This window comes from Hylobates moloch, unplaced genomic scaffold (genome assembly GCF_009828535.3).
Source record: "Hylobates moloch isolate HMO894 unplaced genomic scaffold, HMol_V3 SCAFFOLD_12, whole genome shotgun sequence".
Classification (NCBI taxonomy): Eukaryota; Metazoa; Chordata; class Mammalia; order Primates; family Hylobatidae; genus Hylobates; species Hylobates moloch.
The window spans coordinates 27,869,016-27,881,866 of record NW_026652287.1 but is presented as its reverse complement, the minus strand read 5'-3'; the positions used below and the strand labels follow the sequence as shown (position 1 = coordinate 27,881,866).

General features: G+C 39.8%; 2 protein-coding genes across 7 annotated transcripts in view; one reads left to right on the top strand and one right to left on the bottom strand.

Moving 5' to 3' along the window:
- The window catches only part of ALDH1L2 (aldehyde dehydrogenase 1 family member L2), an 88,760-nt gene extending 82,154 nt beyond the window's left edge, over positions 1-6,606 (bottom strand). For all 3 annotated transcript variants that reach the window (XM_058425695.1, XM_058425697.1, XM_058425698.1), the window contains exon 1: positions 6,313-6,606. In XM_058425695.1, coding sequence (XP_058281678.1) covers positions 6,313-6,387 — 75 coding nt within the window. In that variant the 5' untranslated portion in view covers positions 6,388-6,606. The remainder of the gene's footprint in view (positions 1-6,312) is intronic.
- Positions 6,607-7,226: 620 nt separating this feature from the next.
- The window catches only part of WASHC4 (WASH complex subunit 4), a 65,290-nt gene continuing 59,665 nt past the window's right edge, over positions 7,227-12,851 (top strand). For 3 of the 4 annotated variants that reach the window (XM_032168826.2, XM_058426062.1, XM_032168828.2), the window contains exons 1-2: positions 7,242-7,357; positions 10,655-10,794. In XM_032168826.2, the coding sequence (XP_032024717.1) occupies positions 7,297-7,357; positions 10,655-10,794 (201 nt within the window). In that variant the 5' untranslated portion in view covers positions 7,242-7,296. Of the gene's footprint in view, positions 7,358-10,654; positions 10,795-12,851 lie in introns of all 4 variants that reach the window. The other variant, XM_032168825.2, reaches the window with a different exon arrangement.

Genomic DNA, 12,851 nt, shown 5'->3' with positions numbered 1-12,851 from the left:
TTCACCATGTTGACCAGGATGGTCTCAAACTCTTGACCTTATGATCCACCAGCCTCGGCCTCCCAAAGTGCTAGGATTATAGGCGTGAGCCACCGCGTCAAGCCAGCAAAAATTTTTTTATATTATTTTGCTCTTTTAGAGTTCAGATAAGTCAGCAAACTTGCTTCCTTCCTTTCCTTCCTTCCTCTTTCTTTCCCTTTCTCTCTTTCTGTCTTTCCTCTCTTCTTTCTCTTTCTTTTTCTCCTTCCTTCCTTTCTTTCTTTCCTTCCTTCTTTCTTTTTCCTTCCTTCCTTCTTCTTTCATTCTTTTTCTTTCTTTTTTCTTTTCTCTTTTTCTTTTTCTTTTTCTTTTTTTTTTTTCTGACAGGGTCTCACTCTGTTGCCGAGGGTAGAGCACACTGGTGCAATCACAGCTCACTGCATCCTTGAACTCCTGAGCTCAAGCGATCCTCCCGCCTCAGCCTCCTAAGTAGCTGGGGCTATAGGTGCATGCCACCACACCCAGCTCATTAAAACAAATTTTTTTAGAGACCAAATCTCGTTATGTTGCCCAGACTGGTCTTGAACTCCTGGGCTCAAGCTACCCTTTCACTTTAGCTTCCCAAACTGCTAGGATTACAGGAGTGAGTCACCATGCCCAGCTGACAAACTTTTTCTTAGAGGGCCAAGTAACAAATATTTTAGGCCTGTGGGCCATATGATTGCTGCTATAACTACCCAACTGCCATTTTAGTGTGAAGCAGCCAACGATGAAACACAAATGTAAATTATGTTTAATGTAAAATATGTAAATTAATGGGCATGGCTGTAGTCTGCTATTTTATTTACAAAAGTAAGTAAAGTTTTACTTTATTTACTGATCTGCTGTCTGTACTTTGCTGGCCCCTAAGTTAAAACATCTGAAAAATTTCACTTACCAGACAATTGGGCTCTTTGAAGAGTTTTGGTCACTGTGGCATACCAAACAGAGAAAGTCCTGATTAAACACTGGTTGAAGAAATGAACAACTAAAAAAGCCATGTTATTACATGATTTCTTTTATCCTTAGATTCTTTAACAAACAGTGCCATCTGTTGAAGAACTATGAGGAAATACTTTTCCTGTAAACTGAGTATTTATTACAGAGCACTTGAAAAAAATGACAATTATTGGTTCACTCATTCAACAAATACATGTTTATCATCTATGTACCTAGCATTATACTTGGCACTGAACTGTATCAAAGAGATAAAGTTTAGTTGTTTATAGAGCATACAGACAAGTGGGAGATTATATTATTTTAAGCTCAATTGGAAGCTGCTGGGGTAGTATTTCCTGCACCCCATCATATATATATATATTACATTTTAAAAAATCCATTAATTCCTCTATGGACATTTGGACTGCTTCTGCCCTTGGCTATTGTGGTTAATGCTGCAGTGAATATGAGTGTGCAAATATCTCCTTGAGATCCTGCTTTCCATGTTTCTTGTTTGTTTTTTTGAGACAGAGTTTCGCTCTTGTTGCCCAGGCTGCAGTGCAATGGCACGGTCTCTGATCACTGCAACTTCTGCCTCCTAGGTTCAAGCAATTTTCCTGCCTCAGTCTCCCAAGTAGCTGGAATTACAAGCGCGTACCACCACCCCTGGCTAATTTTTCTATTTTAAGTAGAGACGGGATTTCACCATGTTGGCCAGGCTGGTCTCAAACTCCTGACCTCAATTGATCCGCCCACCTTGGCCTCCCAAAGTGCTGGAAATACAGGCATGAGCCACCATGCCCAGCCTGTTTTTGGATATATACCCAGCAGAGGGATTGTTGGATCATACTGTAATTCTATGTTTGGTTTTTTAAGGAACCTCCATAGTGTTTTTCATACCAACTGCATCATCTTACAGTCCCACCAGCAGTGCACAAGCGTTCCAATTTCTCCACATCCTTGCCAATACTTGTTATTTTTTGTTTTATTGATAGTGGCCATCCTAATGGGTGTGAGGTAATACCTCACTGTGGTTTTGATTTGCACTTCTCTAATAGTGATGTTGAACATCTTCTCATATGCTTCTTGGCCATTTGTATATCTTCTTTGGAGAAATGTCTATTCAGATCCTTTGCCCAATTTTTAAATTGTTTTGTTGTTGTTGAGCTGTAAGAGTTCTCTACATATTGTGGAAATCAATCCCTTATCAGACATATGATTTGCAATTGTTTTCTCCCATTCCATAGCTTGCTTTTTCACTGTGTTGATTATTTACTCTAACATGCAGAAGTTTTTAAGTTTGATGTTATCCAATTTTTCCATTTTTGCTCTTTTTGCTAAAATCCTTTTTGAAGGCATTGGAGACCCAGGACAGTGAGGATCCGAGGAACTGAAATTCAGAAGAGATGATCCAAAAAGTTGAGCTTGACCTTTGGCACCACATTTCACCTCAAGACATCTGCTGATTTGCAATGTGGCAGCTGAGAGTTTATGAGGCTGGGGAGCTGAAAGCAGTAGCTGAGAGGTGGAAAAGCTGATCAGGTTTGGCAGGCCCTGCCACGCTCCCCTGCAAAGCTATACCCTAGGACTGTGATAACAGAAATAGATGAGCTCTCACAAAGACAGAAACCCAGTTTCAAATCAGAACAGTCCTAGACTGGGTTAAAGTAATCTGCCCCTACACTAATGGCTTTCCAGAAAATATAGTAATCCCCTCAGAAGAAAGATGACATCATTCAGAGCCTTAACTTATCTTTACAATTTTTCATACATAAAGGTCAAGATGCACTATAAAAATTATCAGCTATGCCAGGAAATAAGGCCAAATGATGGAAAACCAAGAGAAAAAGAAACATAACATAACAAAACAAAACATCACCAGACAACAGAAAAGAGACCCTCAGGAAATCCAGATATTGGAGTTATCAGAAAGTACTTCAGGCTTCTTGACTTCCTGTATTTACTGTAATTATTTTCTGAGTGCTTAACATGTATCAGGGACTGTGCAATGTGGGAATAAATCATGGTCCCTGATACCAAAGAGCTGATGGTCTGTATTAGGCTGAATAACAGGTGCCCAAAGATGTTCATGTCCTAATCCCTAGACCCTGTGAATATGTTACCTTACATGTTTAAAAGGACTTTGCAGATATGATTAAGGTAAGGATTTTTGAGATAGGGAGATTATCCTGGATTATCTGAGTGAGCTTGATGTAATCACAAGGGTCATTATAAGAGGAAGGCAGGTCAATCAGTCAATAGTAGGAAATGTGATGGCAGAAACAAGAGGTTCAAGTAATGCACAGAAGATGAGAAAGGCAAAGAAATAGATTCTGAGTGTCCAAGAGGAACCAGCCCTACTAACACCTTTACTTTAGCCCAATGAGACTGATTTTGGCATTCTGACCTCTAGAACTAGAAGATAATAAATTTGTACTCTTTTAACCACTAAGTTGGTGACAATTTGCTACAGCAGCAATCGGAAACTAATACATAACTTAATAGTGAAGATAATTATGTCAATAGGTAACTTCGAAGTGGTAAATACCATGGAAGCACAGGGCCAAAGCATTCAGTCCAACCAGGAATTCAGGGAATTAGATACAACGGTAATCTAGGCTGGGCGCAGTGGCTCACTCCTGTAATCCCAGCATTTCGGGTGGCCGAGGTGGGCGGATCACCTGAGGTCAGCAGTTCAAGACCAGCCTGACCAACATGGCAAAACCCCGTCTCTAGTAAAAATAGATATAGTGGTAATCTATATGATTCCACAATAATTGATAACCAACCAGTACAAGGATTTTAGGATCCCTTAAATAAAAGGGCAGATTGGAAGAAGGCTTGAGTTACATGCTATGAAGCATAAACTCCATATCATAGGCAATGGGAAGGATCTAAAGTGGGGCATGACCTGATCAGATAGGTTTCAAGAAGCTTCACATAGAGAATGTGGACAGTGGAGAGACAAGACCTGTCACACATCTATAGTGGTTGTTCAAGTGAGAGATTACTTTGTAAATAAATACTAGAATTAACATATCAGGAATTTTTTAAACAGATACATGCAGGATTCTGTGACAAATTACTAAGTGAAACGTCTCTAGTGAGTTATTGCCATAGAATTTCTATTGTAGGAAGAAGATTTTATTTATTTTAGATTTTATTTATTTATTTTAAACTTTTATTTTAGGTTCAGGGGTACATGTAAAGGTTTGTTACATAGGTAAACTCATGTCATGGGGGTTTGTGGTACAGATTATTTCATCACCCAGGTATTAAGCCCTGTACCCAATAGTTATCTTTTCTGCTCCTCTCTCCACTTCCACCCTCCACTCTCAGCCTCCAGTGTCTGTTGTTTCCTTCTTTGTGTTAATGAGCTTTCATCATTTAGCTCCCACTTATAAATGAGAACATGTGGTATTTGGTTTTCCGTGCCTGTGTTGTTTGCCAAGGATAACAGCCTCAGCTCCATCCATGTTCCTGCAAAAGATATGATCTCATTCTTTTTTAAGGCTGCATAGTATTCCATGGTGTATATGTACCACATTTTAAAAATCCAATCTGTCATTCACGGGCATTTAGGTTGACTCCATGTCTTTGCTATTGTGAATAGTGCTGCAATGGGAAGATACATTCCCATGCATGTACCTTCATGGTAAAATGATTTACATTCCTCTGGGTAAAAGTCCAGTAATGGGATTGCTTGGGTGAATAGCAGTTGGAAGAAGACTTTAAATGTAAATTAAGAAACAAATTCACCAAGAACTTAGCTATATAACATATATGTAAAATATTTTGGTATGGAATAAACTGGAACTTAAGATGTGGGTATATGGGGCTGTAAGTTAAAGGCAAGGATTCCTAGGAAATGGCAGGCAGGCACCTTCTGTAGGCAGCTGTTCTAAAGTTCACAGGAGCTCTCTGAATAGCACAATATTGTCCATATGAAAAGTTTCTCCTTCTGTTTCCAAGCTTGCTTTTCAGAAAGTACTGTGTGAATGAAGAGTAGTAGAATGAAGAATATGTGATTACTTAAAATAATGATTTGCCTTCTGCAGACTAGGTCTAAGAAATATAGGACATTTAGTTTTACAAATAACTTTCAGATAGCACTTTTCATTTAGTGAATGTGCTTTTCTATTTGGTATCCAATTTGTAATTCTCTAACAAAATTTGAAATTATAGGCTGTGGAATTTGATTTAAACATATTTAAGATCAAGACAGACACTTCTTGAGTTTTTTTTTTTTTTTTTTTGAGATGGAGTCTTGCTCTGTTGCCCAGGCTGGAGTGCAGTGGCTCAGACAACTCTCCTGACTCAGCCTCCAGAGTAGCTGGGACTACAGGCAGGCAGTACCATGCTCAGCTAATTTTTATATTTTTAGTAGGGATGGGGTTTCACCACGTTGCCCAGGCTGGTCTCAAGCTCCCGACCTCAAGTCGGGTGAGTTTGAGGTCAAGTGAGTTTGACCTCAAACTTACCCACCTTGGCCTCCCAAAGTACTGGGATTACAGGCGTGAGTCACCACACTGGGACTTCTGAGATCTTTTTAAGATACATCTATATTGATTCATAATAGCAACCTGGTACAGTATGTGGTTGGTATTGTTCTATGTACCTTACATGTATTAACTAATTTAGTCCTCGTAAGAATCCCACAAGGTGTTTACTAGTTTTATTTTATTTTCATTTTATAGATGAGGAAATTGAGGCAGAGGTTAAATTATGTGATCCAAGATCACATGGTTAGTAAATGGCAGAGCCAGGATTTGGACCTAGGCAATTTGGCAGTCAAAACTGTGCTTTTAATGATTACATGACACTGCCTCTTGCTACTAATCTATTAACTTTAATAGATTAGTGTATTTATAGATTCAAATTGTTCTGACTTGTAAGTCCAATTTATCACAATGAGCTGCTGGGAGATTAATTACAGTGATTTAATGCAAATGTTAAGAATCCAGGAAAGTCAAACTCATGGTCACACAGAAAGTACAGGAAAAAAGTTTGTCAGCCATTAGACCCTAAGGATGCCTGTTATTTTCAAGATTTTTTTTTTTCTTTCTGAAATGCCCACTAAGTCTGCCATAGGGTCAGAAAGCAATTTTCTTACCTGTTTTATAGTTTCTGCATCTAGCCTGGTGCCTGGTACCCAGTGGGCACTCAATAAACATTTAACCCAGGGCAGATCCAATGACCTCAGAAGAATGCTCTTAAGTAGACCTTTTGCCTACATTGATTAGTTCTTTTCTGTTCTTTTTAAGATTACACGAGTAAAACCTTAATAAATTCTCATTGTTAAGGATTCAAAACACATAAGTAGACATATCAAAACTTGAAAATCCTGTTACTCACCAACACATACTTTTCCCCAGGTAACCACCGTCCTGTGATTTGTCTTCCTATGAATTTACATACACATAGGCACATACGCGTTTGTGCAACTTAAAAACATAAATGTAATCACAAGTGCACATTACTCTGAAACTGTCTTGTGTCGGTTGTTCATGCCATTATAAATATATTTCATCTATTTTAGCAGCTCTTCAGTGACTCCTAGTATGGATGTATTGAGCTTTATGTAATTCACTTGTAATGGACATTTAGATAGTTTCCTATTGAAAACCACGTTGCTATAAATATTCTTGTGCAAATACATGTGTGCATGTAGAATTTTACACCGATCCCGAGTCTCCAAAAATCCAAATTGCAGGTGGGATCATTTTAGAATGTACTTCAATAGCGTTCTTCATCCCGCCTCGCGTTTTTAAAAGGACTAAGTGGAGAGCGGGGAAGAGGTCGTAAGATCCCGTTAGGGTGTTCATAAAGTAACTCCTCCTCTCGCACAGAACGTCTTGACTAACGGGAGAGCTGTAGGAACTCCTATGGTGGCGACAGGGAGGGAAACAGGCTTGTTGGAAGAAGCGCCTGGTCAGCGTTATCCTCGAGGATCATGCCTTCCTGTTAATTCCCCACCCCATCAATTCTACCCTTTTTAGGTTAGACTGAGGAGTAACTTTCCCAGGTATTAAAAATCGTCTAGAGAGAGCAGGGCGAAATTAGAGTGCCGAAGTGGCTTGAGAAGCAATGGTGGCGAAGCCCAAGCCGGGTCGCAGGACGCACGCTGACACTGCCGACGCCATGGCGGCCGCCTTCGGCCACGGCGGAGGACTCGCTTTCCCAGCGGCCCCCGCGGTCGCAGGGGCAACGAGCCCGGCCGGCCCTCGCGAGCGGAGGCGGGGCCGGGGCCGGAAGTCACGTGCTGTGACAGTAGCTGGGGTGAGGCCGTCGTAGCCGCACGGGCTGGTTGGGGCTGTGTTTGTGGGAGGCGCCGGGGTGATGGCGGTGGAGACTCTGTCCCCGGACTGGGAGTTTGACCGCGTTGACGACGGCTCGCAGAGTAAGGGAGCGGCAGGGCGAGGGCGGCGGGTGGACCCTCCTCCGGCCCGCCGCTGTCCTGGGCAGCGCTCCTGCGAGAGGGACGGCTGCGCAGCTGTCTGGTGCGGGACACTTCAGAGCCTTTGGGGTGTGCGGGGGACGCGCTCTCCAGCGTTACTTTCGGGGTTGGGGTCCCAGCCACGGCGGGTCAGGCTGCCCGTTCAGGGCTCGGCGTGTGAGGCGGAGACTCTCCTGGGGAGCCTGCGGTGCCCCGTGGGGAGCGGCGTCCCCCTTCAGCTGCCCCGGGGCCTGGGCGGGGCGCGCCCGGGAGGCCCAGCGGCCCCGGGAGCCCAGGCTGCTTCTGTCTCTGGCCTCTTGGGGATTTCGCCAGATTCTCAGAGCGTTCAGCTCTGGAGGACGCTGATGTCTGGGTTCCTGTTTCGGTTTCTTGTTTTTCTTCTTTTCCTTCCAAATCAACTTTTGCAAGTTTGGGTGGCTTTCCCATCGCGTTGCTATAACCGTAGAAGGGAGCGAAAAAAGAACTTTTCACCCCGCGAAAATAAACACGTGAATGTCATTTTATCATTTTCCAGGCCTTTTATTTATGCTAAGTGATATTTTTCAGTGATGTTCTGCAGTTTCCATCGCAGCTATAAAGGCTTCAAAAATTACAGCAAATCTTCAAATTTTGCTTCACAAGATCGAATTGTCTGATTTTAACTTAGAAGTCCATCCCGAAATAAACAAATTCTTTTTCTTTCAGTAAAATATTGAGGCCAGATTAATTGTAGTGAAACTCTACTTGAGATAAATACAAGTTGGCAATCTGCTTCTTATCTTTGGTGATAGTAATCTGTGTAAGTGATCTAAGAGAGATCGGAGCATGCTGTTTGTGATTTTTTTTTCCCCTCATAGTTTTCCCGAAAGGTGGAACGTTGCTTTTAAAAATTCCGGATGAATTTTGCTTGATTTTACAAAGAGAGACTAATGCGTACAAAGTTAGATGAATTAGGTTTTACAAGTCTGTCAGAGAAGAGTGAGCTACATCCAGGATGGGTTGCAGTTTTTCACAAAACACTCCTGAGGTCAGGAGTTCAAGACCAGCCAGACTAACGTGGTGAGACCGCGTCTCTACTAAAAAAATACAATAGCTGGGCGTGGTGGCGAGCGCCTGTAATTCCAGCTACTTGGGAGGCTGAGGCAGGAGAATCACTTGAACCCGGGAGGCGGAGGTTGCAGTGAGCCGAGATCGCGCCATTGCACTCTAGCCTGGGCGGCAATAAGGTATTAGCTCTTATGCAGCATAAAAATTAACCTTGGAGATAATGACAAAATCTTTACTTTTTTGTGTGTGGAGAGGATTCTGTATTTATTGTTATAAAGTGAACTGTACCTTGTCATATATGAAGTTTTATGGACAAAGATGACGAACTGGTATCTTCAAAAAAAATTGGAATAGAGTATGTTAATTGGGTTTGAAAATGGTTCAGCCTGGAGTAGAATGGTCTGATTCACTCAACAGATACTTTCTACAACTAGTGGCTGTGCTAGATATTAGGGATAAAAAGATAAAACAAGGAATGCAGTCTGTTGACAAAGATGAGCATGTTAAGTAGGTTTTTGGAATTTTTACTCTTAAAAAATTACCATGTAGTTCTTAGCTCAACTTTTGTTATTTTAACTTTTCACCAATTTTACAACCGTTTATTGTCAACAAGGAACTTTTAATGTTATTTTAGGTTTTCTGTTGCCTGTTTGTGAATCCCTAAACATATTAAAGGAGTGATTTATGGGCATGGTGTTTTTCTAGCATTCTAGCATTGTCTTTTTTTTTTTTTTTTTTTTTTTTTTGAGACAAGGTCTCACTCTGTTGCCCAGTGCAGAGGCATCGTCAGGGCTCACTGCAGCCTCGACCAGCTGGGCTCAAGTGATCTTCCTACCTCAGCCTCCTTAGTAGCTGGCTGATTTTTTCTTTTTTAACTGGGATAGAGACAAGGTTTTGCCATGTTGCCCAGGCTGTTCTTGAACTCCTGGTCTCAAGCGACCCACCGGCCTTGGCCTCCCAAAGTGTTGGGGTGAGCCACCATGCCCGGCCTAGCATTGTCTTTAAGAAGTCATTTACTGGTCAAATGCAGCTTTGACTGGTCATTTGCTGTGTAGTTGAGAATAAGACAACTATTTGGGGTTCTGAGAATCTAGGCAGTTTTATATGTAAGCTGTAGGGAAGATAACACCTCCCTGTGCTTGGCTTTCATTAATTTTTGGTCTGTGAATCATATCTACACTAATTGTTTTCCAAAATTGCCTAGATTAATGCTATAATAAGACAGAAACCTTAATGAACTAAATGGATTCACCGGATTTAAAACTATGGTTGAAGAGTAAGGGAGAATGGGGGCTAGGTCTTTATACTTTAATACAGCATGAGTCAGAACACACTTTATCTTACTTGCTTCACATTGCTAATTTGAGGAGAGCAAATTTTTACCTTTTTTAGAAGACAAAGGTTGAATAAAGTTATTCATATCAATAAAAGAAACTGAGTTGGAGTTGAATTTGTTACCTTTGGGAACAAGTAATGAATTTTTATGTGTAACGTGAAATACTTTCATGGATTTTGACGAATAGGCATATTTTAAAATCCAGCTTATTCCAATGATTCCTTAAAGTTATCTATGAATGAGTTAATTCTGTGAAGAACAGCATAGTATTCTGTAGTCAAGCAGTGTTCTTTGCTGGTTTTTCCAACTTGATTATGACAGTTAAATAATTTAACAAATATCTTGGTTAAATTTTAGACATTATAGAAATAATATGCTCAAGCAGGTCTAAAACCTCCATTTAAAAATATTTATGTGTATTATTAAACCTTAGTGTGTATAGAATTAAAAACTACATTTTTGAATGTTACTTCTGTGACAGATTTTTTTCACCTTCAGGTCGTGAATATGTGTTTTTGCAAAAGTTGTTTATGGCTAAAAGATAGAATCAGGACATTGAGTTGTCTAAGGCACTTTTCAGATTGGTTCAAAGCCCTCTGTTATGGGGTAGATGGGCTAGTGACTTTTTCATAATATGTTAGGGTTGTAAGGTAGTAACTTTATATATGGTAACATCTACTACTTTTAAAATTATTTCGTGTATAGAGAAGATTGAAAGCTGAATTGTTGTTTAACTTTGAAACTTTATTTGCAGGAAGTCCAGACATTCCAGAGTAATAATTAACAGTGCTTTGCGTGACTTTTGAGGTTATTTGAAGTAAATGTCCTGTAATTCATTACTTGTACTTATCACATACTGTTTTAAAATTTAAACTTAGAAATTCATGCCGAAGTCCAACTTAAGAATTATGGGAAATTTCTTGAGGAGTATACCTCTCAACTGAGAAGAATTGAGGACGCTCTGGATGACTCAATTGGAGATGTTTGGGATTTCAATCTTGATCCTATAGCATTAAAGGTTTGATTTGATTTTTTTTTAAAATATATGTATATATTTTCTGGACATACTATATCCTGAAAACATAATTTTTTAAAATGGAAAAAGAATTTTTATTTGAAATCTAAGAACAAAATGAAAGTTGGAGAAAATTGTTGATTTCCTTTTCTCTAAGCCATGCAGATGGTTTTTACATGTGTGTGTGTTTTTTGTTTAAGAATGACACAAACACAAAGCCTTTAGTGTCAAAGAATGACACAAACTCCAAGTCTTTGAGCTTGCCTTTGATTTTCATTATTAAGAAAATGAGGGCTGGATAGAATATTCAGGCTTTGTTTTTTCTTAATTGAGGCTATTTTACACTGAGTGAAATGCACAGATACTCTTAATTTTGCCAAACACTTGTAACTCATATCCCAATTAAGATAGAGAATATTTTCACCATTTCTGAAAAGTTCTCTCATCCTATATAGATGTTAATGTGTGAGTAATTTTTTAATGTATAAAATATGTCACTCTTTCCATTTTGAAATATTTCTTTTATCTTTAAAATTAGTTTGTTACCACTTGAAAAATACTGTACATTTTATTGAGCACTTATGTATTACACCCTGTCCTAAGTCACACACTGACTTGTTTTTATAACAGCTTTCTTGAGATATAATTCATATATCATACAATTCACTCATTTAAATTGTATAATTCAGTTGTTTTTAGCATATTCACAGAGTTGTGCAACCGTCACAACAGTCAATGTTAGAACGTTCTCATCCCCCAAAATAGAAACCATGTACCGTTTGATAATCAACCCCCTAGTTCATGCCATGGCATACCTGCCCTAGGCAACCACCAGTCAATCTACTTTTTATCTCTATGTGCTTGTCTCCTCTGTACACTTCATATAAATGAAATCATACAATATGTGCTCCTTTGTTGCTGGCTTCTTTAACTTATGTTTTCAAGGCTCATCTATGTTGTCATATGTTTTTAGTACTTTCTCTTTTTGCTGTTGCTGAATAATATTCCATTGTAAGGAATGGATAACCACATTTTATTTATCCATTCATCAGTTGATAGACATTGGATTTTTCTACTATTTGGCTGCTATGAGCATTTGGGCACATGTTTTGTGTAGACATATATATGTATATTATGTATAAAATGTATATACATTATGTGTATATTTTATACATATGTATATATGGGAGTGGAAATCCTGGGTTATGTGGTAACTATGTTTAACTTTTTGAGGAACTGCCAGAATGTTTCCAATGTGGCTATACCATTTTACATTACTACCAGCACTGCATGAGGGTTCCAGTTTCTTTACATCCTTGCCAGCCTTTATTGTCTTGATTATATTCTTCCTAGTGAATATGAAAGCTCATTGTGGTTTTGATTTGCATTTCTGATGGCTAATAATGTTGAGCATCTTTTCATGTGCTTATGGCCATGTGTCTGTTTTCTTTGGAGAAATGTCTGTTCACGTCCTTTGCCCATTTTTAAATTGGGTTATCTTTTTAGTATTGCATTATAGGACAAATACTGACTTTTAATTCCCACCACAATCCTATAAAGTAGATACAATGTCATCTCCATTTGTAAATGAGAAAACTAAGGCATAGAAAAGTTAAGTAACTTAGTCAAGTAAGTGACACATTTAGTTAAATGATGAATATCAGGCAGCTTGACTCCAGAGCCTGTGCTCTTATTCAGTACCCTAAAGTGCCTCACAAATACTTTATATATTTGTAAACTGAAATTACTTTCCTTTGACTTCTTTCTTGCAGGCTGGATAGACTTAGCCTTACTTTAAAAATCTTGGCCGGGCGCGGTGGCTCACGCTTGTAATCCCAGCACTTTGGGAGGCCGAGGCGGGCGGATCACGAGGTCAGGAGATCGAGACCACAGTGAAACCCCGTCTCTACTAAAAATACAAAAAAATTAGCCGGGCGTGGTGGCGGGCGCCTGTAGTCCCAGCTACTCGGAGAGGCTGAGGCAGGAGAATGGCGTGAACCCGGGAGGCAGAGCTTGCAGTGAGCCGAGATTGCGCCACTGCACTCCAGCCTGGGTGACAG